At 53.1% G+C, this 24,618-nt stretch overlaps 1 protein-coding gene across 2 annotated transcripts in view; it reads left to right on the forward strand.

The window, feature by feature from the left end:
• Positions 1-230: 230 nt before the first annotated feature.
• ZFP64 (ZFP64 zinc finger protein) overlaps positions 231-24,618 on the forward strand; it is an 84,823-nt gene continuing 60,435 nt past the window's right edge. The window contains exons 1-2 of one of the 2 annotated variants that reach the window (XM_070051683.1): positions 231-830; positions 4,572-4,811. In XM_070051683.1, coding sequence (XP_069907784.1) covers positions 785-830; positions 4,572-4,811 — 286 coding nt within the window. In that variant the 5' untranslated portion in view covers positions 231-784. The remainder of the gene's footprint in view (positions 831-4,571; positions 4,812-24,618) is intronic. The other variant, XM_051832673.2, reaches the window with a different exon arrangement.

Genomic DNA, 24,618 nt, shown 5'->3' on the forward strand with positions numbered 1-24,618 from the left:
GTCTGCAGGTCGCCAACGGGGCTGAAAAAGCTGGGAAGGGCAGAGACCTCTCCTCCCAGCGTCCGGGCGAGGGGAGCGCATCAGAGAGCGCAGGGCCCCGAGTGTGGACCCCGGCCCACTTCAGGGACCTCCCCCGGGGAACTTACAAATGCTCGTTCTCGGGCCTCTCCCCGCCCAAACTCCTCACTCTGGGACGCAGGGGTGGGCGGGCACTCGGCGTCCGAACACCGCCTCCTGGCGACCGTGCTGAGCCCACGCCGGAGGCCCCCGGAGCGCGGCCCCTCGGCGTTCCAGTGCCTGTCCTCTTCCCATTACCCACCCCGTCACGGCCCTCCGCATCCCGAAGCCTGGGCTGCGCCCCTGCACCCGGCAGCCGGGCGCGGGACTCTCCGAAAACGACCCAGGCGTCCGGGCGCACCGCGGCCCCCGGGAAGCGGCAGGTGCAAAGGCGCCGGTAGCCGGGGAGGCCGATCGCGGCGCCGAGACCTGCGGGCTCCCGCGGCCCGGGGCACGCACCTCGCGCCGCCCGCCGCCGTGCACCGCGCGCGGCCCGGGGCCTGGGAGTCGCGGCGACTGCAGAGCCGGGCCGGGGCGGCGGGCCCGGGCAGCGCCCTCTAGGCAGCGGAAGTGGAGCTCGCTTTACATCCGTCCTCCCCGCCTTGCAGAGTTGGGAGACCGCAGGCTGGGGGGTGTGGAAAAATAGCAGGAAAAGTGCTTGCACCATGTAGACCCGCGCCCCGCGCCCTGGCGCCCCGGCCGCGCGGAGGCCTCCCAGCCTGCGGCCATGAACGCGAGCAGCGAGGGCGACAGCTTCCCCGGCTCCGTGCAAAGTGAGTGCTTTTCCGGGCGCCGTGCGCGGTCCGGGGCCCGGGCCCAGGCACGTCCGCGACGCAGCCCGCAGGCCCGGGGCCCCGAAATCGGGGTGACGGGCGCCAGCCGCGTCGCGGGGAACCGCGGCGGGCGCGCGGAACAGAGGACGCCGGGGTGGGCCGGCGGCGGGGGGCGCTGCGCTGCCCCGAGAGACCCCAGGGCGCGGGGCCGGGGTTGGGGGGAGGGCTCCGCCGTGCAGACAATCGCCACTCCCTCGGGGCCCTCCCGCCCCGCCGGGCGGAGCTTGGGGCGCGGAGGGAGGGAGCGCGGATCTGGGGTGACCCGGGCAGCAGGGATGGGAAAACTTGGGCCGCGGGGGCTCGGAATTGCAGCCCGGGCAGCGGCTGGGCTCACGAGGTGTCGCCGGCTCCTTGCCCGGCAGAGGTGGAGGCGTGGATGGGGAGTGGGGCCGCGGTCGCGTTCTTGGAGTTTGGGGCTCGCGCGTCTGTTCCCGAGGAGGACCCCGGCCTGGTGCAAGTCCCTGGCTCGCCCGCGGCATTGTTTCCCAAAGTGCGGTCCGCGGACCGCGCGCAAACGCTGCCCCCGGGGGCCGAGCGCGGGTTCAGTGACGCCTCCCCGGGGTGCGGCGGGGCGACCCCGCGGCGCCCGAAGCGGCTCCCCGACTCGCCTGGGTGTTCCTAGCGGGACTTCCCCGCCCACCCCAGGGCGACGCCGCTTCTCCCGGGCGGCCCTCAGGTACGTGGGCACCCCAGGTACAGCGCGCCGGGCCGCTCGCAGGGGCGTGGGGCTGGGGGCCGGGGGCCGCGCAGGGCCGCTCCATCCTCACCATAGCCCTGCTCCCCACTTCGCAGATGACAGCGCCAAGCCCGCAGGCCGTGCTAAAAAGTGACGGTGTCGGGAGGGCCCCTGTGGGTGCGGGTCCCCGTGACGCCCCTCCTCACGGAGTCCGTCCTTGGTGTGGGTCCTGTTCCGTCACCGGGAATCCTCTGCACCCCGAGTCGCCGCACCTCTCCTCCTCTGGGTCCCTGAGTCCGCAGCACCCGCCTGCAGGGGGCGCTCTCAGCGCGATCCCGCTCCTGGGCAATCCACCCAGGCCTGGGGAAGACTGGGTGTGATGTAAATGTCACAGATTTTCAGGAAATGGTGATACTGGGACACTTGTCACACAAGGGTGCTTCAAAAAGTTCGTGGAAAATGTCATGGAACGTTTACTCTGGTGCAGAAAAGATTTGAAATCCATGCATAGTTTTTTCATAATATGCATTTCCATGAATTTTTAAAGATGCTTTTTATTCAGATATAAAAAAATTTTGCACCAAAGTAGCTTATCTTTTTTTTAAAAAAAGAAAGATTTATTTATTTATTTGAGAGGCAGAGTTGCAGACAGAGAGAGGGAGAGAGAGAGAGAGGTCTTCCATCCACTGGTTCACTCCCCAAATGGCTGCAATGGCCAGAGCCAGGCCTATCCAAAGCCAGGAACCAGGAGCTTCTTCTTCCTGGTATCCCATGTGGGTGCAGGGGCCCAATCTCTTCTGCTGCTTTCTCAGGCCATTAGTAGGGAGCGGGATTGGAAGTGGAGCAGCCAAGACAAGTTAAGCAGAGGCTTAACTTACTAGCCACAACGCTGGCTCCACTTATCTTTTTTAAAAGTTTTATTTTAGGGGCCGGCGCCATGGCTCACTTGGTTAATCCTGCGCCTGTGGTGCCGGCATCCCATATGGGTGCTGGGTTCTAATCCTGGTTGCTCCTCTTCCAGTCCACCTCTCTGCTGAGGCCCGGGAGGGCAGTGGAGGATGGCCCAAGTACTTGGCCCCTGCACCCGCATGGGAGACCAGGAGGAAGCACCTGGCTCCTGGCTTCAGATCGGTGCAGCGCCAGCCGTAACGGCCATTTGGGGAGTGAACCAGCAGAAGGAAGACCTTTCTCTCTCTCTCTCACTGTCTGTAACTCTATCTGTCAAATAAAAAAAAAGTTTTATTTTATTTATTTGAAAGGCAGAGTTAGAGAGAGAGGGAGAAGCAGAGAGAGATCTTCCTTCTGCTGGTTCACTCCCTAAATGGCCACACAACGGTCAAGGCTGGAACTGGGAGCTTCTTCGGGGTCTCCCACGTGGGTACAGGGGCCCAAGCACTTGGGCTGTCCTCCACTGCTTTCCCAGGCCACAGCAGAGAGCTGGATCAGAAACAGAGCATCTGGGACTAGAACCAGCACTCAGATGTAGAATGATGCTGTGGCAAGCAGCAGCTTAACACACTGAGCCGCCATGCTGGCCCTAATACATAATCATCTTAAGTAGTTTTTAAGTGTAAAGAAAATGAATGGGAGAAGATATTTCACAGCATTCATGGGAAGCTTTGGAGTGAAGATTATCTGTGATTTCCACACACACACACACACACACCCCGCTTCTTTATATGTTTCTTCAAAATTTTCTGTTTAAACATGAATTTCCTTATAATAATACAAAGAAAATTTTAAAAATAAAAATTAAGGTAGTCTTATTAGTTAGAAATTTGTTAATTGTGTTTTGTTATTTAGCATATATATAGTACTTTCTAATATAGTACCAGATACTGTGCTGAGTATTTTGCAAATATTAACACAGTATTAAAACTCTTAGTGTCAGGGCCCTGGCTGTGGTGTAGCGGGTAAAGCCGCCACCTGCAGTGCTGTCATCCCATATGGGTGCCGGTTTGAGACTCGGCTGTTCCACTTCCTATCCAGCTCTCTGCTATGGCCTGGGAAAACAGTGGAAGATGGCCCAAGTCCTTGGGCCCCTGCACCCACATGGGAGACCCAGAGGAAGCTCCTGGCTCCTGGCTTCGGATCGGCACAGCTCCAGCCGTTGCGGCCAATTGAGGAATGAACCAGCGGATGGATGGATAGAAGACCTCTCTCTCTCTCTCTCTCTCTCTCTCTCTGCCTCTCCTCTCTCTGTGTAACTCTTGACTTTCAAGTAAAATAAATAAATCTTAAAAAAAAAAAAATCTCTTAGTGTCCTTACTATTGGAAACAATGTCCCTGTCAGTAACTTGGCTGCAAGTGACAGAAGCCCAAACTGTACTGGCCTAACAAAAAATCTGGACTTGGTTGTTTCCTGCATTGAATCAGGGGATTGAAGTAAGAGCTGGAATCTATAGGGATCATAGCACCCTATTCATAGTTACAAGACAGCTGCAGAAGCCCCTGTCATTGTATCTGCATTGAAAACCAGAAAACAGAGACAGTGCCAGTCATGTCTGTTTCCTTTTTGTCATGAACGCCAGACTTCCCAGAAAGTCCTCCAGTGGTGTGCTAAAGGAGGTCCCAAGTATGTCAGAGACCAGGATGGTTTAAACGGGTGGTTCTCATGGTAGGGTGGGCATTTGGAAGTGGGGTGGGACTGGTGTTCACACTGACCCTTACACTAGGGTGCAAGATGGCTACTGGTCCTGCAAAGAGCAGGGAAACCGTGCACATCCAAAAACTTTTGTACATAAAATGTAACTGGTGGCGTGGGCACCAGTGCATCGTGAGCCATCACTCGGATCTGGGCACATTGCTGCTAGCACAGAACAGGGATTCTCTGGCATGGGGACGGGCCCGCAGCGAGCTGCCACTTTGCCTGTTTTCCTTCCATGAGTCTGGTTTGCATTGTCATTAGAAGCTGTCTGGATCAGAAGCCTTTGAGAAAAATAAAAATGGATAAACTTGTACAGCTGTGTGGGATTAACGTGCGGCTTTCCCTTTGCTCCGTGGAGTTCCGGGCGGCACGACGGTGCTGGTGGCGCTGACTCCTGACATCCACATCTGTGGCATCTGCAAGCAGCAGTTTAACAACCTGGATGCCTTTGTAGCCCACAAGCAAAGCGGCTGCCAGCTGACCGGGGCGGCCGGGGCAGCCCCCAGCACGGTCCAGTTTGTGTCAGAGGAGACGGTGCCTGCTGCTCAGACTCAGACCACCACCAGGACCATCACTTCAGAGACCCAGACCATCACAGGTACAGCTGTGGGGAGGGGTGGGGGTCACAGGTACAGCTGTGGGGTGGGGGTGGGGAGGAGTCACAGGTACAGCTGTGGGGTGGGGGTGGGGGTCACAGGTACAGCTCTGGGATGGGGAGATGGGGGGGGAATCACAGGTACAGCTCTGGGGTGGGGGTGGGGAGGAGTCACAGGTACAGCTCTGGGGTGGGAGTGGGGCATCACAGGTACAGCTCTGGGGTGGGAGTGGGGCATCACAGGTACAGCTCCAGGATGGGGGTGGGGTATCACAGGTACAGCTCCAGGATGGGGGGGGTGGGGAGGCATCACAGGTACAGCTCTGGGATGGGGGTGGGGGGTCACAGGTACAGCTCCAGGATGGGGGGGTGGGGGGTCACAGGTACAGCTGTGGGGAGGGGTGGGGGGTCACAGGTACAGCTGTGGGGTGGGGGTGGGGTGTCACAGGTACAGTTCTGGGATGGGGGGGTGGGGAGGAGTCATAGGTACAGCTCCAGGATGGGGAGGTGATGGGGGCATCACAGGTACAGCTGTGGGGTGGGGGTGGGGGGTCACAGGTACAGCTCTGGGGTGGGGGTGGGGTGTCACAGGTACAGCTCTGGGATGGGGGGATTGGGGAGGGGTCACAGGTACAGCTCCAGGATGGGGAGGTGATGGGGGCATCACAGGTACAGCTGTGGGGTGGGGGGGTCACAGGTACAGCTCTGGGGTGGGGGTGGGGCATCACAGGTACAGCTCCAGGATGGGGAGGAGTCACAGGTACAGCTCCAGGATGGGGGGGTGGGGGGGTCACAGGTACAGCTCTGGGGTGGGGGTGGGGGTGTCACAGGTATAGCTCCAGGATGGGGAGGTGATGGGGGCATCACAGGTACAGCTCCAGGATGGGGGTGCGGGGGTCACAGGTACAGCTGTGGGGTGGGGGTGGGGGGGTCACAGGTATAGCTCCAGGATGGGGAGGTGGGGGGATCACAAGTACAGCTGCAGGATGGTTAGGTGGGGAGGAGTCACAGGTACAGCTCCAGGATGGGGAGGTGATGGGGGCATCACAGGTACAGCTCTGGGATGGAGGTGCAGGTCACAGGTACAGCCCTGGGATGGGGGTGGGGGTCACAGGTACAGCTCCAGGATGGGTGTGGGGGGGTCACAGGTACAGCTCTGGGGTGGGGAGATAGGGGGGGATCACAGGTACCGCTCTGGGGTGGGGGTGGGGGGTCACAGGTACAGCTCGGGTGGGGGTGGGGGGTCACAGGTACAGCTGTGGGGTGGGGGTGGGGGGGTCACAGGTATAGCTCCAGGATGGGGAGGTGGGGGGATCACAAGTACAACTGCAGGATGGTTAGGTGGGGAGGGGTCACAGGTACAGCTCTAGGATGGGGAGGTCGGGGGAGCAATGTGGTCTGTGTTCCAGGTACCTCCAAGGAACTTGTTAAAAGCATAGATGCCCAGGGCCCACCTCCTGGGGCTGCTGGTTTATTATTTCTAACTAGCTCCATTGGGAAGCCAGTTGTCCCACAGGCTGGGGAGCTACAAGGTTAAAACATTAGCCATTAATACTGACACTACTGCCCTTCAGAATGTTTGTGGACAATGGAATTAAAAGATAGGTTTGTTTTGGTGCAAAAAAAAAAAAAAAAGAAAGAAATGGAAATCCTGGCATCCTTGTAAAAGTGGTTACATGACAGACAAAAAACAGGCTTCTAAAAAAAACCTCTATGCTAAAAATAATATGTGCAGGAAATATGTTGCAATAAAAAGGGTGGTTGTTTGGGTGCTGGGATATGATTCCTGACCTTGGCATTGCTTGTGTGAGGGCAAGAAAACAGATTAAAAAAAAAAACAAATCTACAAAGAGGCAGTCTCGCCTTTCTTACATCGCCAGGTGGGGAACCAGAAAAGTCGTCCCTGTTCTCTTGATCGAATCCCCGCACTCCACCAAAAACGGTTCACAGAGGGCCACGGTGGTCATGTGCATGATGAAATGTAGCAGCTCTGTACACATACACAGAAATAACACATATGTGTACACACATAGAGAAACAACACATATGTGTACACACACAGAAGTAACACATATGTGTACACACACACACATCCCTACACTTAATGCCCATGTGATCTGTCTTAAGGGATCCAACAGATAACTAACTATTTACTTTTTTAAAAATTTACTTATTTGAAAGGCAGAATTAGAGAGAAGGAGAGGCAGAGAAATCTTCCATCTGCTGGTTCACTCCCCAGATGGCTGCAATGGCTGGAGCTGGGCTGGTCAGGAGCCAGGAGCCTGGGTCTCCCACATGGGTGCAGGGGCCCGAGCACTGGGGCCACCTCTGCTGCCTTCCCAGGAGCTAATGCAGCAGGGTGCTGGATCAAAGTAGAGCAGCTGGGGCTCGAACTGGCACCGGGATGCTGGCATTGCAGGTGGCAACCTTACTCACTACACCACCAAATCACTCCCCCACAACAGATAACTTTGAAAGCATAAAGCGGCCCACATATGAAATAGTACAGACAATCCCAGGTCCTGTGGGAGAATGAAGAATACGTTCCTCACCTAAGGTGTGGGGAGCAACTCGGACTAGATTGTTACTCGAATTAAGACTTATTCTATACATCTGCTCTCCCACAATATGGCGCTGGGAGAGGAGGAAACAGCTTCTACACAGCTGCCTCCAGTTCCACCAATAAACAGCAGGACCTGCTCCTGATTGGAGGAGAGCAGCGTACTCGGCGTGTGGGTAGCAGAGTTGGGATTGGTGGAAGAGGACTATAAAGGAGGAGAGAGACAACACGCACCAGGAACATCTATCTGAAGGAACACCTGAGCAGCCCCCGAGAGAGCCGGCCGGCGGTGTGCCGCTCCCCTGCGGAAGTGGGGAAAGTGGCAGGGGGAACCGCCCTTCCACGGAGGTGGAAGGGTCAGTAGCCAACCCGGGAAGAACCAGCAGCAAACCCGGGGAGGGCCGAGCAGATAAAAAGAACAGCGCAGGGTCCTGTGTCGTTCCTCCGCGAAGAGGAGGAGCGACATAATGGTGCCGTGACTCGGATAGGAAACCTAGGCAGGGTTTAGTATCGTTCCTCTACGAAGAGGGGGAGCGACACTAAGGTATTCAATTTTTTTTTTTTTTTTTTTTTGGACAGGCAGAGTGGACAGTGAGAGAGAGAGACAGAGAGAAAGGTCTTGCTTTTGCCGTTGGTTCACCCTCCAATGGCCGCCATGGCCGGCGCGCTGCAGCCGGCGCACCACACTGATCCGAAGGCAGGAGCCGGGTGCTTCTCCTGGTCTCCCATGGGGTGCAGGGCCCAAGCACTTGGGCCATCCTCCACTGCACTCCCGGGCCACAGCAGAGAGCTGGCCTGGAAGAGGGGCAACCGGGACAGAATCCAGCGCCCCGACGGGGACTAGAACTCAGTGTGCCAGCGCCACTAGGATTAGCCTATTGAGCCGTGGCGCCGGCCAAATTGTATTTTTTTTTTTTTTTTTTTACAGGCAGAGTGGACAGTGAGAGAGAGAGAGACAGAGAGAAAGGTCTTCCTTTGCCGTTGGTTCACCCTCCAATGGCCGCCGCTGCAGCCGGCGCACCGCGCTGATCCTGGCAGGAGCCAAGAGCCAGGTGCTTTTCCTGGTCTCCCATGGGGTGCAGGGCCCAAGCACCTGGGCCATCCTCCACTGCACTCCCTGGCCACAGCAGAGAGCTGGCCTGGAAGAGGGGCAACCGGGACAGAATCCGGCGCCCCAACCGGGACTAGAACCCGGTGTGCCGGCGCCGCAAGGTGGAGGATTAGCCTATTGAGCCACGGCGCCGGCTCAAATTGTATTTTAAGAACAATATTAACATTCCTTCCAAAGAAGACCAGCTGTGAATAAGCCCCTTCACTCTCAAAGGTACAGAATGATAAATGAGATTGCAAATAAAAATACAATTTTTCCAAAGTAAAAATGAAGTATGAACAAAGTCTAAAGGCAAACCCATAACTAGGGGAGGGGGATGTGCTTTATATACCAAAAGTGTATGGAAAAATGGCATTATAAGGTAAGTTTATTTTGGTACCAAAATAACTGAAATCCATGCATATGAAAGATCTTCAAAAAAATTCACAGGAAATGCATATTATGAAAAAAACTAAGGATTCCTACTTTTTTGGTACCAAAAGAAACATACCTTTTGATTCCATTTTTCTTAAACTTTTTGAAGGATTAAGACATGTTACCCCTCATGTATAGGAAGTCCTAAAAGCAGTGGAAGGGGAGAGAAAACATAAAACAGATGACACGAGACCCCTGAGCTGGAAGGGGTGCTCTCTGGCCTTGGGTGCTGAAGAACCACAGATTGACACGAGGCAGGGGAAAGCAGCCGGCTGCGCTTCCTGAAACGTACACTTATGTAACCTGTCCAGTTTTGTGCTATCTTTTGAACTGTAAATTTGAGATGTCTCAGCTTTAAAATGTATATAAATGGGGCCGAGGCTGGGGCGTAGTAGGTTAAGCATCAACCTACAGCACAAGCATCCCATATGGGCACCAGTTCTAGTCCAGCTGCTCCACTTCCGATCCAGCTCCCTACTAATGACCTGGGAGAGCAGTGGAAGATGGTTCAAGTGCTTGAGCCCCTGCGCCCATGTGGGAGACCCAGATGAAGCTCCTGGCTCCAGATTAGCCCAGCTCTGGCCATTGTGGCCATCTGGGGAGTGAACCAGCGGATGGAAGACCTCTCTCTTTGTCTCTCCCTCTCTCTTTTTACTCTGCCATTCGAGTAAAAAAATAAAATCTTAAAAAAAAGAAGAAGAAGAAAGATATATAAGCACATTTTCCCAATACCTCTACTTCTGAGTGTGTATCCCATGAATACTCCCAAACAAACGTACAAAACTGTTCGCTTACAGGATATACTAAAGATGAAGTGGAGCCTTCGATGTCCATGTGAAGAGGAAATTAGATAAACACATACCAGAGATTCAGACAGTGCCCTGTGACTTAGCCTTGGAAAGCAGACACAGGAAGATGATCAGGGCACATGTGAAATATAAAATTGTAATATGTAGTACACAGTCATAATACATGCCGTAGAATGTATTCACAGGAAGCTTCTAGAAGAGGGAGGAGGCGTGGACGTGGGCTGTGTGTGACATGGCAGAGGTGGGACTGTGGTCAAGTGGATAAATCCTGTGTGACTCATAGAAAAATCACACCTGCTCTTTGGATGCAGTCACTTGGTTATTTGGGCTTTTCCGAGAAACTGAAAAATGTGAAATTTTCCAAGTTTTAAAACTTTGCTGGCCAAACATGGTACCTCTAGAAGGCTGATTAATCCCACAAGCTTCTAGCTTATTCTCAGAGAATATTTACCAAGTAGTTCCTGTGGAGTTGTGAAGGGGGAGGCATCTGGGGCGGGGGCATCAGTTTCCACCATATGAACCAAACAATTGCTGTGATGTTTGAGTTTTTTTGTCAATAAGCAAAGGTTTGTGGGTTTTTTCCTTAATGCACCCAAAATAATGTTTCTACTGAGCTTTTAGAACATTGAAATAAAACAAACCAATCACCTCACAGACCTTAGTAAGAGTACCTGATCTTCTCACTTTCTCCTGGGCTTATTGTAATTCTCATTTTAAAGGAAATCACCAAGAAAATGTTAGAAATGTGCCAGAGGATTCCAATTCAATCCCATCAAGGTGGCATGTACCAATGCCATCTCACTAGTCAAAGTGATCAGTTTCAGTTCATAATTGATCATAATGATAGGATTAAGTGTCAAAGGGATCACATAAACAAGACTAGTGTCTGCTAATACTAACTGATAGAATTAAAAAGGAGAGAACAATCCAACATGGGAAGCAAGATACACAGCAGACTCATAGAATGGCAGATGTCCTAAACAGCACTCTGGACTCAGAATCAGCCCTTAAGGCATTCGGATCTGGCTAAAAAGCCCATGAGAGTATTTCAGGCATGGAAAGCCAAGACACTGTGAAAAAAAAAAAAAAGTGACCTAAATAAAAGATCTCTGTGAGTGAGATCCCAGCGGAAAGAATGGGCCATCAAAAGATGTACCTTTCTCTGAAGGGAGGAGAGAACTTCCACTTTGACTATGGCCTTGTCTAAATAAGATCAGAGTTGGCGCACTCAAGAAGCTTCCATAGCCTTGGCAGCTCATGACAAGAACCTCGAGTGATCACTGACGTCATAAATAAGAGTGTCAATTGTTAAATCAACAACAGGAGTCATTATGCACTTACTCCCCATGTAGGATCTCTGTCCTTAATATGTTGTACTATGTGAATTAACGGTATTACTACTCAAACAGTACTCTATACTTTGTGTGTCTTTGTGGATGCAGTCTGTTGAAATCTTTACTTAGTATATACTAAATTTATCTTCTGTATATAAAGATAATTGAAAATGAATCGATGTGAATGGGATGGGAGAGGGAGTGGGAGATGGGATGGTTGCGGGTGGGAGGGAGGTTGTGGGGGAAAAAGCCACTATAATCCAAAAGTTGTACTTCAGAAATTTATATTTATTAAATAAAAGTTAAAAAAAAAAGTGGGAACATTGACGAAAGGCTGGAGGCCACCCACCTTCTTCTTTTACAATTGGGCAGAATGAAACTGCATTTGAAAAGAGTTGGGCAGGGTCCCAATCATAAGGTCAGGATGGTCCTGGAACAGACCTTGGTACTTCAAAAAGTTCATTGGAAAATGTACTTTACAAGTGGGGGCATTGGCACAGCAGGTTAAGCCACTGCTTGTGATGCCAGCTCCCATATTGGAGTCCTCACTGCTCCAGTTCCAATCCTAATGCACCTACTGATGCAGCAGAGATGGCCCAAGTCCTTGGGCTCCTGCCACCTAAGAGGGAGACCAGGTTAGAGTTCCTGGCTTCTGGCTCCAGCATGGCCCAGCCCTGGCCACTGTAGCCATTTGAGGAGTAAACCAGCAGTTGGGAAATCTTTCTCTCTCTCTTTATCTGTCTCTTTGCCTTTCAAATAAAATAAATCTTTAAAAGAAAATGCAACTAAAAGAAGTTTATATAGTGCCCCAAAACATTGAGATCCAGGCATAGTTTCTCTGAATGTGCATTTTCCATGACCTTTTTGAAGACCTCTTTGGCCCTTACCCTCATGGTCTTCTTAGAGCCCTCATGTTTGCTTTCCTGGCCTTAAAATCAGAGTCTCAGGAACCCACACCCAGGGTGGAAGGTCGTTCAGACCCACGTGTGCTCTGTGGCTATTGCACCTTCTAGATTCTGATCCACTGCATCTGCTGTTCCCCCTGCCTAATACCTTCCCCACCTGACACCAACTCAACTCAAGACCTTGAGGTTCATGATGATTGACACACGGAGCATCTGGCTTCATCTTGGGACACTGGGTCACCTGTGTCATAGCAGCCATGCTGCCTGTCACCTCAGAGCACTTGTATGTGTTGCTCCTTGCCTTGAACTTAGTCAACTTCCACATTTGTCAGAGCTGAGCTCAAAGAGCCTTTCACTGACACCACACACACAGATCCACGCACATGTACACACACTGTTCTCCCATGCCCACTCATGTCCTTGTAATTCATTAACTGTCCAAGAAGCAAATTCAGGTCTGTCCCCATCTCTGACCCCTAAGTACCATGAGGCCAAAGAGATACACCTGTCTTGTTCCCCACTGTACCTCCCAGCACCTGGAATCGCTCTTGGCTCAAAGGCACTGGTTAGTTGTGGAGTGTGAGCAACAGCTCAGAGGTCACGTCCACCACGGAAGCTGACCACACAAGACGGCTGCTCCCTCTTTTGTCTCCCTAGCTCCTCATCCTCCTCAGCATCTCCACTGCCCTTGATCACTTCATCTTTCCATGCTTGAGTTTTGCTGACTGCCCTGCACACTCAGGCCAGGCATCTGTCCTCTTACCATCCAGCTCATGGAAGCAATGCCTGCACAATGCAGAACGAAGCTACAAGCCACAGCGACAAATGGCTGAACTTCCATCCCGCCCCAGTCCCTAACAGCCCTGGCCTCTGGGTGCCCGCTCTCTCCTGGTATTCCTCCTAATGATGCTTGGGTGAAAATCCGCATGCAGGGTTCCAGTGATGGGGCCCAAGGTTCAAGGAGCGATCGCTTTTATTGATGCAGAACCTAACACAGAGGTGGGGAATGGAAGCTGCGATTCGCAGCATTTGTCTCTGCTGCTCCTCCTGATTCTTCCTGCCTCTGTGCCAGCAAAACAAGCCCACTTCTGCTTCCTTTTCCCATTTACAAGATTGGCTTCCTGGGCTTCAGCATCCCTTTAGCTGCCAGTTCCCACACTGCTCACGGACCACAATCCCTGGGGAGCTTGTTACAGATGCCTGTGCCTGGTCTCCGCCTCCTGAGTGGGGCGGTCTTGGAGCTGGGGTTCAGGCATCTGAGTTTGTAACAGGCTCCCAGGGGAGAGTGGGTGTCAGCCAGGTCAGAGGGTCCCTGACCGCCCAAGGCCACCGTCCAACCCCCCACCCCACGGCACTTGGCTGCACACACCCTCCTGCAGGCGGTCCTATGCGTGTTGGTCCCTCCTCCCTCAGCTCCTGCATCTCCTCTCTGCCCGACAGTAGTTGAATGTAAAGTGAGATGTGTTCCCTCTCTGCCAGCTTTGCAAGCGGCCTCTTGTTGGCATGTGATTTATGAACTTTCACACTAGAGCAGTAAAATTAGATGCTGATGGGAGAACATTAGCATCCCATGTGCGCTGAGTTCATGGCTTAACATGCTGGGGCGTCGGAGTCAGGTCTCTGAGCATGAATCTTGGCTGGTGAGAGCCTCAGGAACCACGTGGCCATGTGACCGTGGCAGATTACAAGAGCCTGCAGAGTCTCATCATAAAACGGGGATGAGAATAAATGGAGGGCCACAGGTTTGGTGTTGAAGGCCTGAAGTCCCAAGATGGACTACCTGGATTCAAACCCTGGCTGTACTGCTCGCTAACCACCTGACCCGGGCAGGTGACTGGTGAGGCTCGTGTCTCCATGTTCCCAGCTGTCAACTGGGAGCAATGATGGTACTCACCTCAGAGGATCCTAGCCAGGCTTCCGTGGGCTCCTCGATGGAAGACCCTTAGAGCTGTCAATGCTAGCTCTTGAACCTAACCATGACAGGAGCTGTGGGAACTAAACACAACGGCACGCGGAGAACGTTAGCACAGAGCCCGGCGCGGGGCCAGCCCTTGGCCATTGTTAGAGTGGATCACTTGACTGAGAATGCGCTTTCCCACCACTTCTGGTTCATTCCTGTCCATTAGGTCCTAGGTTAAAAGGCACCTCCATCTAGAAGCCAGCCTGGTTTTCCCTTCTCCTCCCCTGTAGCATTTATCACAGGTAGCATTTATCAGTTTTAATTGATTGTTTATTCGGTTACAAGCAGTCTTTAATTAGCCAGAGAAGTCAGGCTGGCAGTCAGGAGCTAGGCAGTAGCAACTGTCTGCAACAGTTGGTTCTACATGGGGTGGGGGAGGGTCTGGCCAAGTAGCTGAGAGAGGAGAGCAGTCCAGACAGCCAGCCGGCAACCATCACCAGCTAGGTCATCGCCAGCTGGGCCTGGGTATGGCCAGAGCTGGGCCGGCTCTCACCAGCCAGCCGTGCTGTCCTATTGAACAGTTTCACAGAATGTCAGCATCAGATAAGGGTGCTCAGGGACCTTGGTGGAACAAGGCAGAAACCAGACCCCCCTGTAATCATGTCTGAGCCCGGATAGAACAGGCGCATTGTTCAGGGCACAAAGCACCAAGCGTCCCCTTCCCTGGTTTACCTAGTAAAGTTCAGCCTCTCTCATCCTCTCTCTCCTTCCGATGATACTTGCTGAGATGCCAAGGCATGGACTTGCCCTCCCCTCTGGACAGCCCCCATCCAGTGCAGGTTTTCTAGAACTCTTCCCAGCAGCATCTAGCATGGGCCTCAAGCCCGTGAGAAATGCGTTCCAGCTCCCTCTCTCTTTTTTTTTTTTTTTTTTTTTTTGACAGGCAGAGTGGACAGTGAGAGAGAGAGACAGAGAGAAAGGTCTTCCTTTGCCGTTGGTTCACCCTCCAAAGGCTGCCGTGGCTGGCACACCGCACTGATCCGAAGGCAGGAGCCAGGTGCTTCTCCTGGTCTCCCTTGGGGTGCAGGGCCCAAGCACTTGGGCCATCCTCCACTGCCTTCCCGGGCCACAGCAGAGAGCTGGACAGGAAGAGGGGCAACCAGGACAGAATCCGGCGCCCCAACCGGGACTAGAACCCCGTGTGCCGGCGCCGCAAGGCAGAGGATTAGCCTAGTGAGCCACGGCGCCGGCCTCTAGCTCCCTCTTACTGAGATGGCCTGTGGTTCTGTGGTGGGAGGCTGCCTCACTGTGACAAGCCATGAACAGATCCAGCTGCAGGTGTCTGGTGGTCTCTGGCTGGGGGTCATTGATACAGGGCAAGACCCCAGCTCACCTAACTGATATTGACAGCCTTAAACAAATACTCTGAAGGCTCACTTCGGCCTCCCAGCCCCCAGATTAATTTCTAGTTTACTAGATCGTAAAGCTCACCGCAAGCAGCAGTCTGATGGATCTTATCTTCCTGCCACACAGCGCCAAGCCTGGCACATCCTAGGTGCTTTGAGTGAGTGCAGGAAAATGCCGTGGTACGGATCATGTTTGTCCGTGTGCCTGAGGCTCATGGCGTGGCGTCCGCCCCACTGGGAGAGCTCAGTGTGGGTTGCATGGGTGTTGTGCCCTGGGTGCTGGAGCTGAGACCATGGCAGTGCCTGCCCTTGGAGGAGTCTACGCTTCTCAGGGAGGGGAAGAGGATTTCGCTGTCAGACGCGCACGCCCCGCTGTGACTTGCAGCGTGCAGAGGATGAACAGAGGGCATCAGTCCGTCCCAGCGGGGAAAGCCAGGGCAAGCAATTGGGAACGGGACCAACTGCGTCATAGGCTCTAAGAGACGCAGTGGCCTTTGGGAGAAGGAAGGCGGGAAGAGGGCATTTCCTTGGGAGGCTTTGGAGCGGGGCATGCTCAGAGCAGGATCTGAAGTCCCTAGGTGGCTAGGGACGACCCGGGCTGGGCTTGTGGTCGGAGTCATGCTTCAGCTCTGGCTGTCATTCAGGAGGAGCTGGGAGCCCCTGAGAGTTGTTGAGTGCACGAGGAATGCAGGAAGACGGTGATGGGACTGCTACAAGGGTCTGGCGAATTCAAATGCTAGCGCTGGTTCTTTTGTAGTGCCTGCTCCGTGCCGTGTGCTCATCCGGGTATTCTACAGGAAGTGGCTTTCAGGAGCTTAAGCTAAGTGTAGTGATGATCCCCAGTTTGCCAGGAGCGAAGCTGAGGCACAGAAGGGTTCAGTAACTTGTCCCAAAAGACGGAGAGAGGAAGTGGTGGGGCCGGGTCTCACGCTCGGGCTCTCCGGCTGTGGGATTTGTGCTCGTAACCACGACAGCCCCCGGCCCCTCGCAGTCTTCCTCGCTGTGCCTCTCAAGCTTGTGAGTCTCTGGTGGGAATGCAGGTTCCCAGGCCCCTCCCCCGGGCGTGTCAGTCAGCCAGCAGTGGTCAGGTCAGTTCAGATGCCGTGTGCTGCTCTTAGCAGCATGAAGCACAGTGCAGCTTGGTTGGCTAAGATGTTCATTCTCTAAGCAGATGGGGCAAGGCGTGTCCAGGGCCCATCCTGCAGCTCAGACGTGGTGGGATCTTTGCATCTTCTTGCTGTCCTCTGCTGCGGGCTCTTATCCAATGCCCTTGACCTCCATGGCTGCAGATGGCTGCTCCTGCTTGAGACATCAGCCACGCACAGAGACAGGGAAAGGGGCGACTTGTCCCCGTCAGGGAGGATGTGCTCCCTGACAAACCCCCGATCCCAGCGCCAAAATGGAGGCACAGGCGCATGCCCGTTGGCCCTGAAGTGGAGCAGCTGGGCCAGCAAGAGACAAGGAAGGAGAGATCCTATCCCCAGCACCCACCCCCGCCCTGCCCCACCCCTGCAGAGGGCTGGTGCCTGAATTCTCAAATGCCAGTGTGCAAGAGAATGTCCTGGAAAAGCTGTCAAAAACGCAGCTGTAACAATATCCAGACGTTGCCTGAGATGTGCGCATCAGAGTGGCTGGGCACCACCAAGTTTGAACCCTCCTGGACAGGAGAAGGGGGAGAGAGGAAGGAAAGCTGTCAGCAGCCAGGTCTGGGTGGGGCAGGTGCTCCACAGGCCTGAGGAAAAAGCAGCAGAACCCAGGGGTGGGGAGGAGAGGTGAGTGTGGAAGGAGGGCCCGGTCTACCCGCTGGTTCTGATTTTCCCTGGTGGTGAATCCCCAGGTTCGTGCAAGTTGCTTTTCTGTTACTTGGAACTGTTTGCTTACAAGACCCATGCTTTGGCTGTAGTTTAAGCTAAGAAGAGGCTTTATTCAGGATATAGGAACTAATGGAAAATTGAGGGCAGTGGTGCAGCCAGATCTCAGAGTGAGACTGAAGCAGAAGCTAGAATTGTTTTAGGGTTTCCTGCACATTGACAACTCATAGTGTGGTCCAAGGACCATAGCCACCACCCTGGAGCCTTGGAAGGGCAACTCCTCCTCCCCACTCAGAACTGGTGGGGGAGAATCTGCATTTTAGAGACACCCAGAGATGGTCTGGGCACATGTGACCGCTGAACCACCTGCCTTTTACAGAAGCAAAATCCACACCAGCTCTGAGCATCTTAGTCCCAGCGCCTAATCCAGGCCAGGTGAGACACCCCTGCCAGGTGTCTGCCACTGGACCAGTGCACAGAGGCAGAGAGGGGGTGTGGTCAGGGAGTTTGGTAGCCGAGGCTCATCCCTAAGGACAGGGGGACAGTTGGGCTGACTATGATTGGCAGCACATGAAAAGGACCCCTAGAGGCCGGCACCGCGGCTCAGTAGGCTAATCCTCCGCCTGCGGCGCCGGCACACTGGGTTCTAGTCCCAGTCAGGGCACCAGATTCTGTCCCGGTTGCCCCTCTTCCAGGCCAGCTCTCTGCTGTGGCCCGGGAGTGCAGTGCAGGATGGCCCGAGTGCTTGGGCCCTGCACCCGCATGGGAGACCAGGAGGAAGCACCTGGCTCCTGGCTTTGGATCAGCACAGTGCGCCAGCCGCAGCGGCCACTGAGGGGTGAACCAACGGCAAAGGAAGACCTTTCTCTCTGTCTCTCTCTCACACTGCCCACTCTGCCTGTCAAAAATTTTAAAAAAGGACCCCTAGGAACAGTCTAAGAGAAGGAGGTGGATGTCCTCAGAAGAGAAGTCCACGTTTCCAGCTGTCTGGTAATCAAGAACCCTAGGTGTGAATCCCACATGCGTACAACAGTGGGAGATCAGAATATGCGATGGTGCAGTGACAGCGCAATCAGTAAGGAATATTTACAGATCAATGAGGGGAAAAGTAAAAATTCCGATAGGAAAAGGAGAGCTAATAGCAGACACAAGCATTCACCGAAGTAGGTATTTGAATGGGTAAAAAATGCTGAAGAACAGTTAATTCCCACTAATTATAAAGAAATGCAAAATTAAGCGACAATGATCTCATTTTGTTCTGTGATAGCCAAAGGAGAGAAAGCAAATTAGTTCCATTTTCTCAAAGGATCCTATAACTACCATTCACCAAGCAACAAGACCTCCACACTACTTTGCCCCAGTTCTTCAACTTAAAGACGTGCAACCAAAGACATTAAGGATAAGTTAACACTTCTGGGTAGCTGTTATTTATAAAAGTGAATGCCAGAGCAGGTGTTTGGCATGGTTAAGGTGCTGCATGGGACACCTGCATCCCATAGTGGAGTGCCTGGATCAGGTCCCACCTTGGCTTCCCATTCAGCCCCCGGGAAGCAGCAGGTGACAGCTCATGTCCCTGCCGCCCATGAGAGACCTGGATGGAGCTCCAGCTCCTGGCTTCGGCCTGGCCCACCTTTGGCTGTTGCAGGAATTGGGAAAGTGAACCAGTGAATGGAAGATCTCTCTCTGTTGCTGCCTTTCAAATAAATATAAATAAATAATTTAAAATAAAAAGTAAATATCTAGAAATATCCTCAGTGTCCAGGAAAGGAAAATGACTGATTAAACTATGCTACACCCAAATGATGGCATATGATGCAGCCGCTAGAAATTGATGTTTTGGGCAAATGGTAACACAACTAAATGCTTCAATGTGGCAAAATTGTTTAATTTAAAAAGAAAACAAATGATTGATGCTCTGAACCCAGTTTGATACTTTTAAAAAAAGATTTATCTATTTATTTGAAAGGCAGATTTACAGGGAGAGGGAGAAAAGAGAGAGCAAGATCTTCCATGCATGGGTTCACTCTCCAAATGGCTGCAACAGCTGTGGCTGGGCCAGGCTGAAGCCAGGAGCTTCTTCCCAACCTCCTACTTGGGTGGCCGGGGTCCAAGTCCTCGGGCTATCCTCCACTGCTTTCTCAGGCACAGCCAGGTCTCGAACTGACATCATATGGGATGCCAGCATCCCAGGTGGTGGCTTTACCCACTACGCCACAACACTGGCTCCCCGGTTTGATACTTTGATCTTTCTACAAAGAACACATGTAGCCCATCGTTAGCTCCACAGATGTTCTGTGAGCATCACCAGATTCTGCACGAGCTACTAACAGACAGTGCTGGAGAAAGACCTCTGTCATGGCTCATCCAACCCAATGAAGGCTGATAAAAATCATTAGGTAATTTCATCTCATCACAGCAGAGATCAGTGCTTTAAAAGAGAGTGTGGCTGTAGCAAGCACGTGATGTGAGGGTGTGTACTGCTGAGCTAGGACAGCGCTGGGGAGCTTTTATTTCCTTCTCTACATTTTTTGATACTTCCCAGGCTTTCTTCAATTAGTGTTTACTTTTTTATTTTGGAAAAATAATAAAAATTGTAATGAAAAGGGATTTTCTTTTTAATTGAAGAAGAGAAAGGGGAAACAAATGGGACAGGGCAGTATGGAAGGCACCTCCAGGTGGTTCACAGAAAATTCCCTTCAAAAGGAGCTGCACGGGTCCGTGTGAAGCCAGCAGATCTAAGGCACAAGGGGTATAAACTTCCGAGAAGAAGGTGTCAGTTTTCTATGAAATTCATGCAGCAGTCTCATCGCGGCTGAGTCACTGACGCCCCACGCTGCATGCCCAGGCTCAAGGAAAGCAAGGGAAATCCCCAGGAGGCAAAACCCGAACTGAAAGCCGCAGCAGGTGCATGGGGCCGTGAGCAACTGGGGTTCTGTTGGGGTTCTGATCTCAACAGCGGCAGGGGATGAGGCCCCGAGTGCATACAAAAGTCAGAAATGAGACCCCCCCCCAACCTAAAGCCACAGCCCTTGCTCCATGCTCAGTGAAGAGGGGCTGGATGCAAATCATGCCTGTGCAAGCAGCACCTCCCAGCCACAGCTGTGGGTCTTTCCAGCCCAGTGGACCTGAGGTCTGGATTGTCCCCACTGACTTCACTGCTGCACGGGTGCACTGGTCCCCAAGGCCAATGCCACTTGTTATGCCGCCCCTGAACCCAGATGAATGATTTGTCACTGCGGGTAACGATGCGAGCTAGCATCAGCTCGTGAGTGAGCCCAGATCTCAGGTGTTTCGTTCTCCTCGAGTCGTCATTAGGGAAATGCAGATAACAACCACACCCAGGCATCACCTCACTCCGGCTGGAATGGCTGCTCTCCAGAAATCAAACAATAACAGATGCTGGCACTGTTGTGGAGAAGAGGGGACCCTAGGACACTGTGGATGGGAATGCAAGTTGGTACAACTGTTGTGGGAAACAGTATGAAGATTCATCAAAAAACTAAAAATGAACCCAGCTGACCCACTTCTGGGAATGTATCCAAAGGAAATGGAATCAGCAGATAAAGGAGATCCCTGCGCTCCCATGTTTACAGCAGCCCAATTCACAATGGTAGATAGGGGATTAACCTAGATGTCCACCAACCGATAATTGGATAAGCAGAGTGTGTGTGTGTGTGTGTGTGTGTTCTATATATGTGGAATATTGCTCAGCCATAAAAAATGAAATCCTAACATGTACAACAAAATGAATGAAACTGAAGGTCATTATGTCAGCCAGCGCCACGGCTCACTAGGCTAATCCTCCGCCTGCAGTGCCGGCACCCTGGGTTCTAGTCCCGGTTGGGGCGCCGGATTCTGTCCCGGTTGCTCCTCTTCCAGTCCAGCTTTCTGCTGTGGCCCGGGAGTGCAGTGGAGGATGGCCCAAGTGCTTGGGCCCTGCACCCGCATGGGAGACCAGGAGGAAGGACCCAGCTCCTGGCTTCGGATCAGCGCAGTGCGCCAGCTGTAGTAGCCATTTGGGGAGGTGAACCAAAGGAAGGAAGACCTTTCTCTCTGTCTCTCTCTCACACTGTCTAACTCTGCCTGTCAAGAAAAAAAAAAAATCATTATGTCAAGTGCAGTAAGCCAGACCCAGAAGGATAAATATCACGTTTTCTCTCGTTTGTGGAAGTTCATATATAGAGACGATTAAACATCTCCTGGAGTCTTTTTTTTTTTTTTAGATCTATTTTATTTATTAGAAAGGCAGAGTTACAGAAAGAGAGAGGTCTTCCACTGTTGATTCATTCCTCAAATGGCTGCAACGGCCTGTTCTGGGCAAGGCTGAGGCCAGGAGCCGGGAGCTTTTTCTTGGTTTTCCACGTGAATGCAGGGGCCCAAGACCTGGGCCATCCTCTGCTGCTCTCCCAGGCACACCAGCGAGAGCTGAACTGAAAGTGGAGCAGCCAGCCGGGACTGGAACTCATATGGGATGTGGGCACTGCAGGCTGGCGGCTTAACACACTGTGCCACAACTCCGGCCCCATCCTCGAGTCTTTACCAGAACAATAGTCTAAGCTCCAAGGTCACCGCTAACATACCTTTTCACCGACGTCTGAGAGCTGGAGAGCGGGGAACTGACCAGGTCAGGGCCCCAGGACTACTGAGTGATGAGACAGAAGTTGCTGCAGGGTCAGTCTGGCCTCCCACACCCTCCACCTCCACTCACACAGGAACCCCAGAGGGGCCGAGGGCGTCACTGTCAGCAGCAGCCTCCCAGGGGTCAAGGCCACCAGGAGCCTTTCCCTGGCGTGTCTCTGCAGGCCCTGCCGTTCACAGAGGATCCTGGGAAGAAGCCAAGGTGTGGGGAGGGGAGGTATGGGTCGGCCCTGATAAAGCCAGCATGGGGGCTCCGCAAGCTGCCATCCAGAGACTGAGTTCCAGAGACCTGCGAGGCTCTGGTGCTTCTGTGTTTCACATCCAGTGCCACCTTCTCCCTGAGGCCAAACTGCACTGTCGTACTGAAGATCGCACGTCCCAGCCTCCGGGAATTCTCCGTGGCGTTTCGCTGCGTGCACCTCTCCCAGTCAGCGTGTTGGCTCCATGACAACAGGGGATTTTGTCTCCAGCCTGGCACACAGAAGGTGCTTAATACGTAGTCGGTGAGAAAATTAAAGAATAAATGAGAAGAGCAACCACAGCTTGGCATACCTGATCTCCGGTCCTCACAGCAGCCCTGAGAGACGGGAATGAAAATCGTTCCCCTTCTACAGATGGAGAAACTAAGGCACGGGAAGGAAGGGCCTGCTCTGGAGCGAGCCCCGCCTGGCCTAATGGCCGTCTACCCTGGGGCAGTTCACGCGTCTGATTTGTCCCAACCTGAAAAGAATCCCTGCGATTAGGCACCTGCTTCCCTTTGCTATGTATAACCTGCCCGCACGCGGTGCTTCCCGCTGCCTCCCAGTGACATCAAAGGCACTGGCGACAAAAGTGAAAAGAGACAAACGGAACGGTATCAGATATTAAGCCCTCTGAGCATCAAAGGAGACCACGAATGACAAGGCAAGCCATGGAACAGAAGTTTGCAAGTCACGTCTCTGCAAAGGGTTAAGATCGGGGATACTGCCCGGCTTCTCTCTGCTGTGACTTGCCCGGGAAGGCGGGGGCAGAGGGCATTTAGGAGAAGCAGCCAAGCTGGTCTCCAGGGAGGCGGAGGGAGGGTCAGGAGGTTGTGGCACCTGGCAATGGCCTTCCTGAGGGTTCTGGGGACCCCGTGAGCTGACCTGCAGGGAAGGCCTGGCCTCTTGGGTGCAAAGGCATAGAGCAGAAAGTTGGGAGCTTTGGTTAGTGTTACCCAGCAGCCTGGGCTTAAGCATTGAGCATCCTGTGTCCTGGGAAACTCTCCAGTCCCAGACAAGCAGGGACAGTTGGTCACCCAGGGGCCTGAGCATTCCCAAAGTTTGGTGGGGGGGCCAGAGCTGTGGTGTAGCTGGTAAAGCCACCACCTATGGTGCCGGCATCCTGGCTGCTCCACTTCTGATCCAGCTCCCTGCTAACGCACCTGGGAAAGCAGTGGAAAATGGCCCAAGTGCTTGGGCCCCTGCACCCACATGGGAGACCTGGAAGAAGCTCCTGGCTCCCGGCTTCGGATCTGCACAACTTCTGCCACCACAGCCATCTGAGGAATGAACCAGCAGATGAAAGACCTCTCTCTCTCCCTCTCTCTCTGCCTCTGCCTCTCTATAACTCTGCCTCTCAAATAAATGAATTAATCTTAAAAAAAAAAAAAAAGAAAGTTTAGTGCCCCAGTCGAGCCCTGTTCAGCGGGAGGAGCTGATGTTCTTTGTGAACTCACTGCAGCATTTCCTGTGCTGCTGGACTCGCACCCTAACCTTGGCAACATGACAGTGACTGTCCTCATTCACGGGAGAAAGCCGAGGCTCAGGGAGCTTCCATAGCCGGCCTGTGGTCACCCATGTGGTCATTGACTGACCTGTGGTTTTGTATCAATGTATCTGAACAGCAGTGTATCTCAAAGCCAATGAGAGTGCCCTCAGCCAACAGACAGTCCCCTAAATTTGTGACCGAACTTGAGGGTAGTTGATCACATCTGTTGTGATCACGTATTGTGTGCTTTTGGAACTGTGTGTACCTTTCAAAATGTCCTCCAAGATCTTGCATGATGATTTAGTTCAATGATGGCACTGTGTGCCCAGGAGCATCTGGAACCAGCTCAGGAGGTCACTTTGATAATAGGAAGCAAATGTTTGTTGTTGGAGGAATGAAGAAAGTCCCAAGTTCTTGCAAGGCGACCCCCAAGAAGGGCACAAAACGTTTGCCTGCTGAGATACGTGGAGAAGGATGGCCATGCTGCTGGCTCTCAGGCTCAGGTGAGTATCCCAGTCCTCTGCATGGCACTCCCAGAACGCGAGCCTCGGCAGACCAAGGGCTTACCCGTGACGAGTTCCCAGGTCGCTGCCGTGCTGCTGGCTGGGGACCATGCGCTGAGAACTAAGCAGAGCGAGCGGAAGCTGGAACAACAGCCACGTGCCATGGCGTGGGTGACAGCGTCGCTGCGAGAGGCAGGTGCGGCTGATGCACGCAGCAGAGAGACTTGGTCCAAGCCGGGACATCAGGGGGCACCAGTTGTCGACTCTTCCTGCTGACTTTAAACAGAGGGCAGCTGACTTCCTTCAGCACCTTTCCACTGAGAAATGGAAATCCAGATTTGACTCAGACACCAAATACGGAGCCCAGGTGTGACCCGAGAGACATCAGAGTGATGGCAGTCAGGAACCTAGACGTCCAACATCCCAGCAGAGCACTGTCAGTAAATATCAAATAAAATACTGAAGGGATATGGGAGCATTGTGCCGTCATGTGCTTACTGGGCAGCACTTTCTCATGTGTAAAATAATGGTGCCTCTTTCAGTCTGTAACATCTTAGGTACAGAAAACGTATAGCACCTTAAACCTGCAGTCTGGGTCCTATTGCTTGGGGCAAAGCCAAAATAGGTGATGAAGTGAAGCTTCCGTTGATTTAAATTAATACCAATGTATTCTGTCAATAGAGTGGGAACG

Source organism: Oryctolagus cuniculus, chromosome 11 (assembly GCF_964237555.1).
Source record: "Oryctolagus cuniculus chromosome 11, mOryCun1.1, whole genome shotgun sequence".
Classification (NCBI taxonomy): Eukaryota; Metazoa; Chordata; class Mammalia; order Lagomorpha; family Leporidae; genus Oryctolagus; species Oryctolagus cuniculus.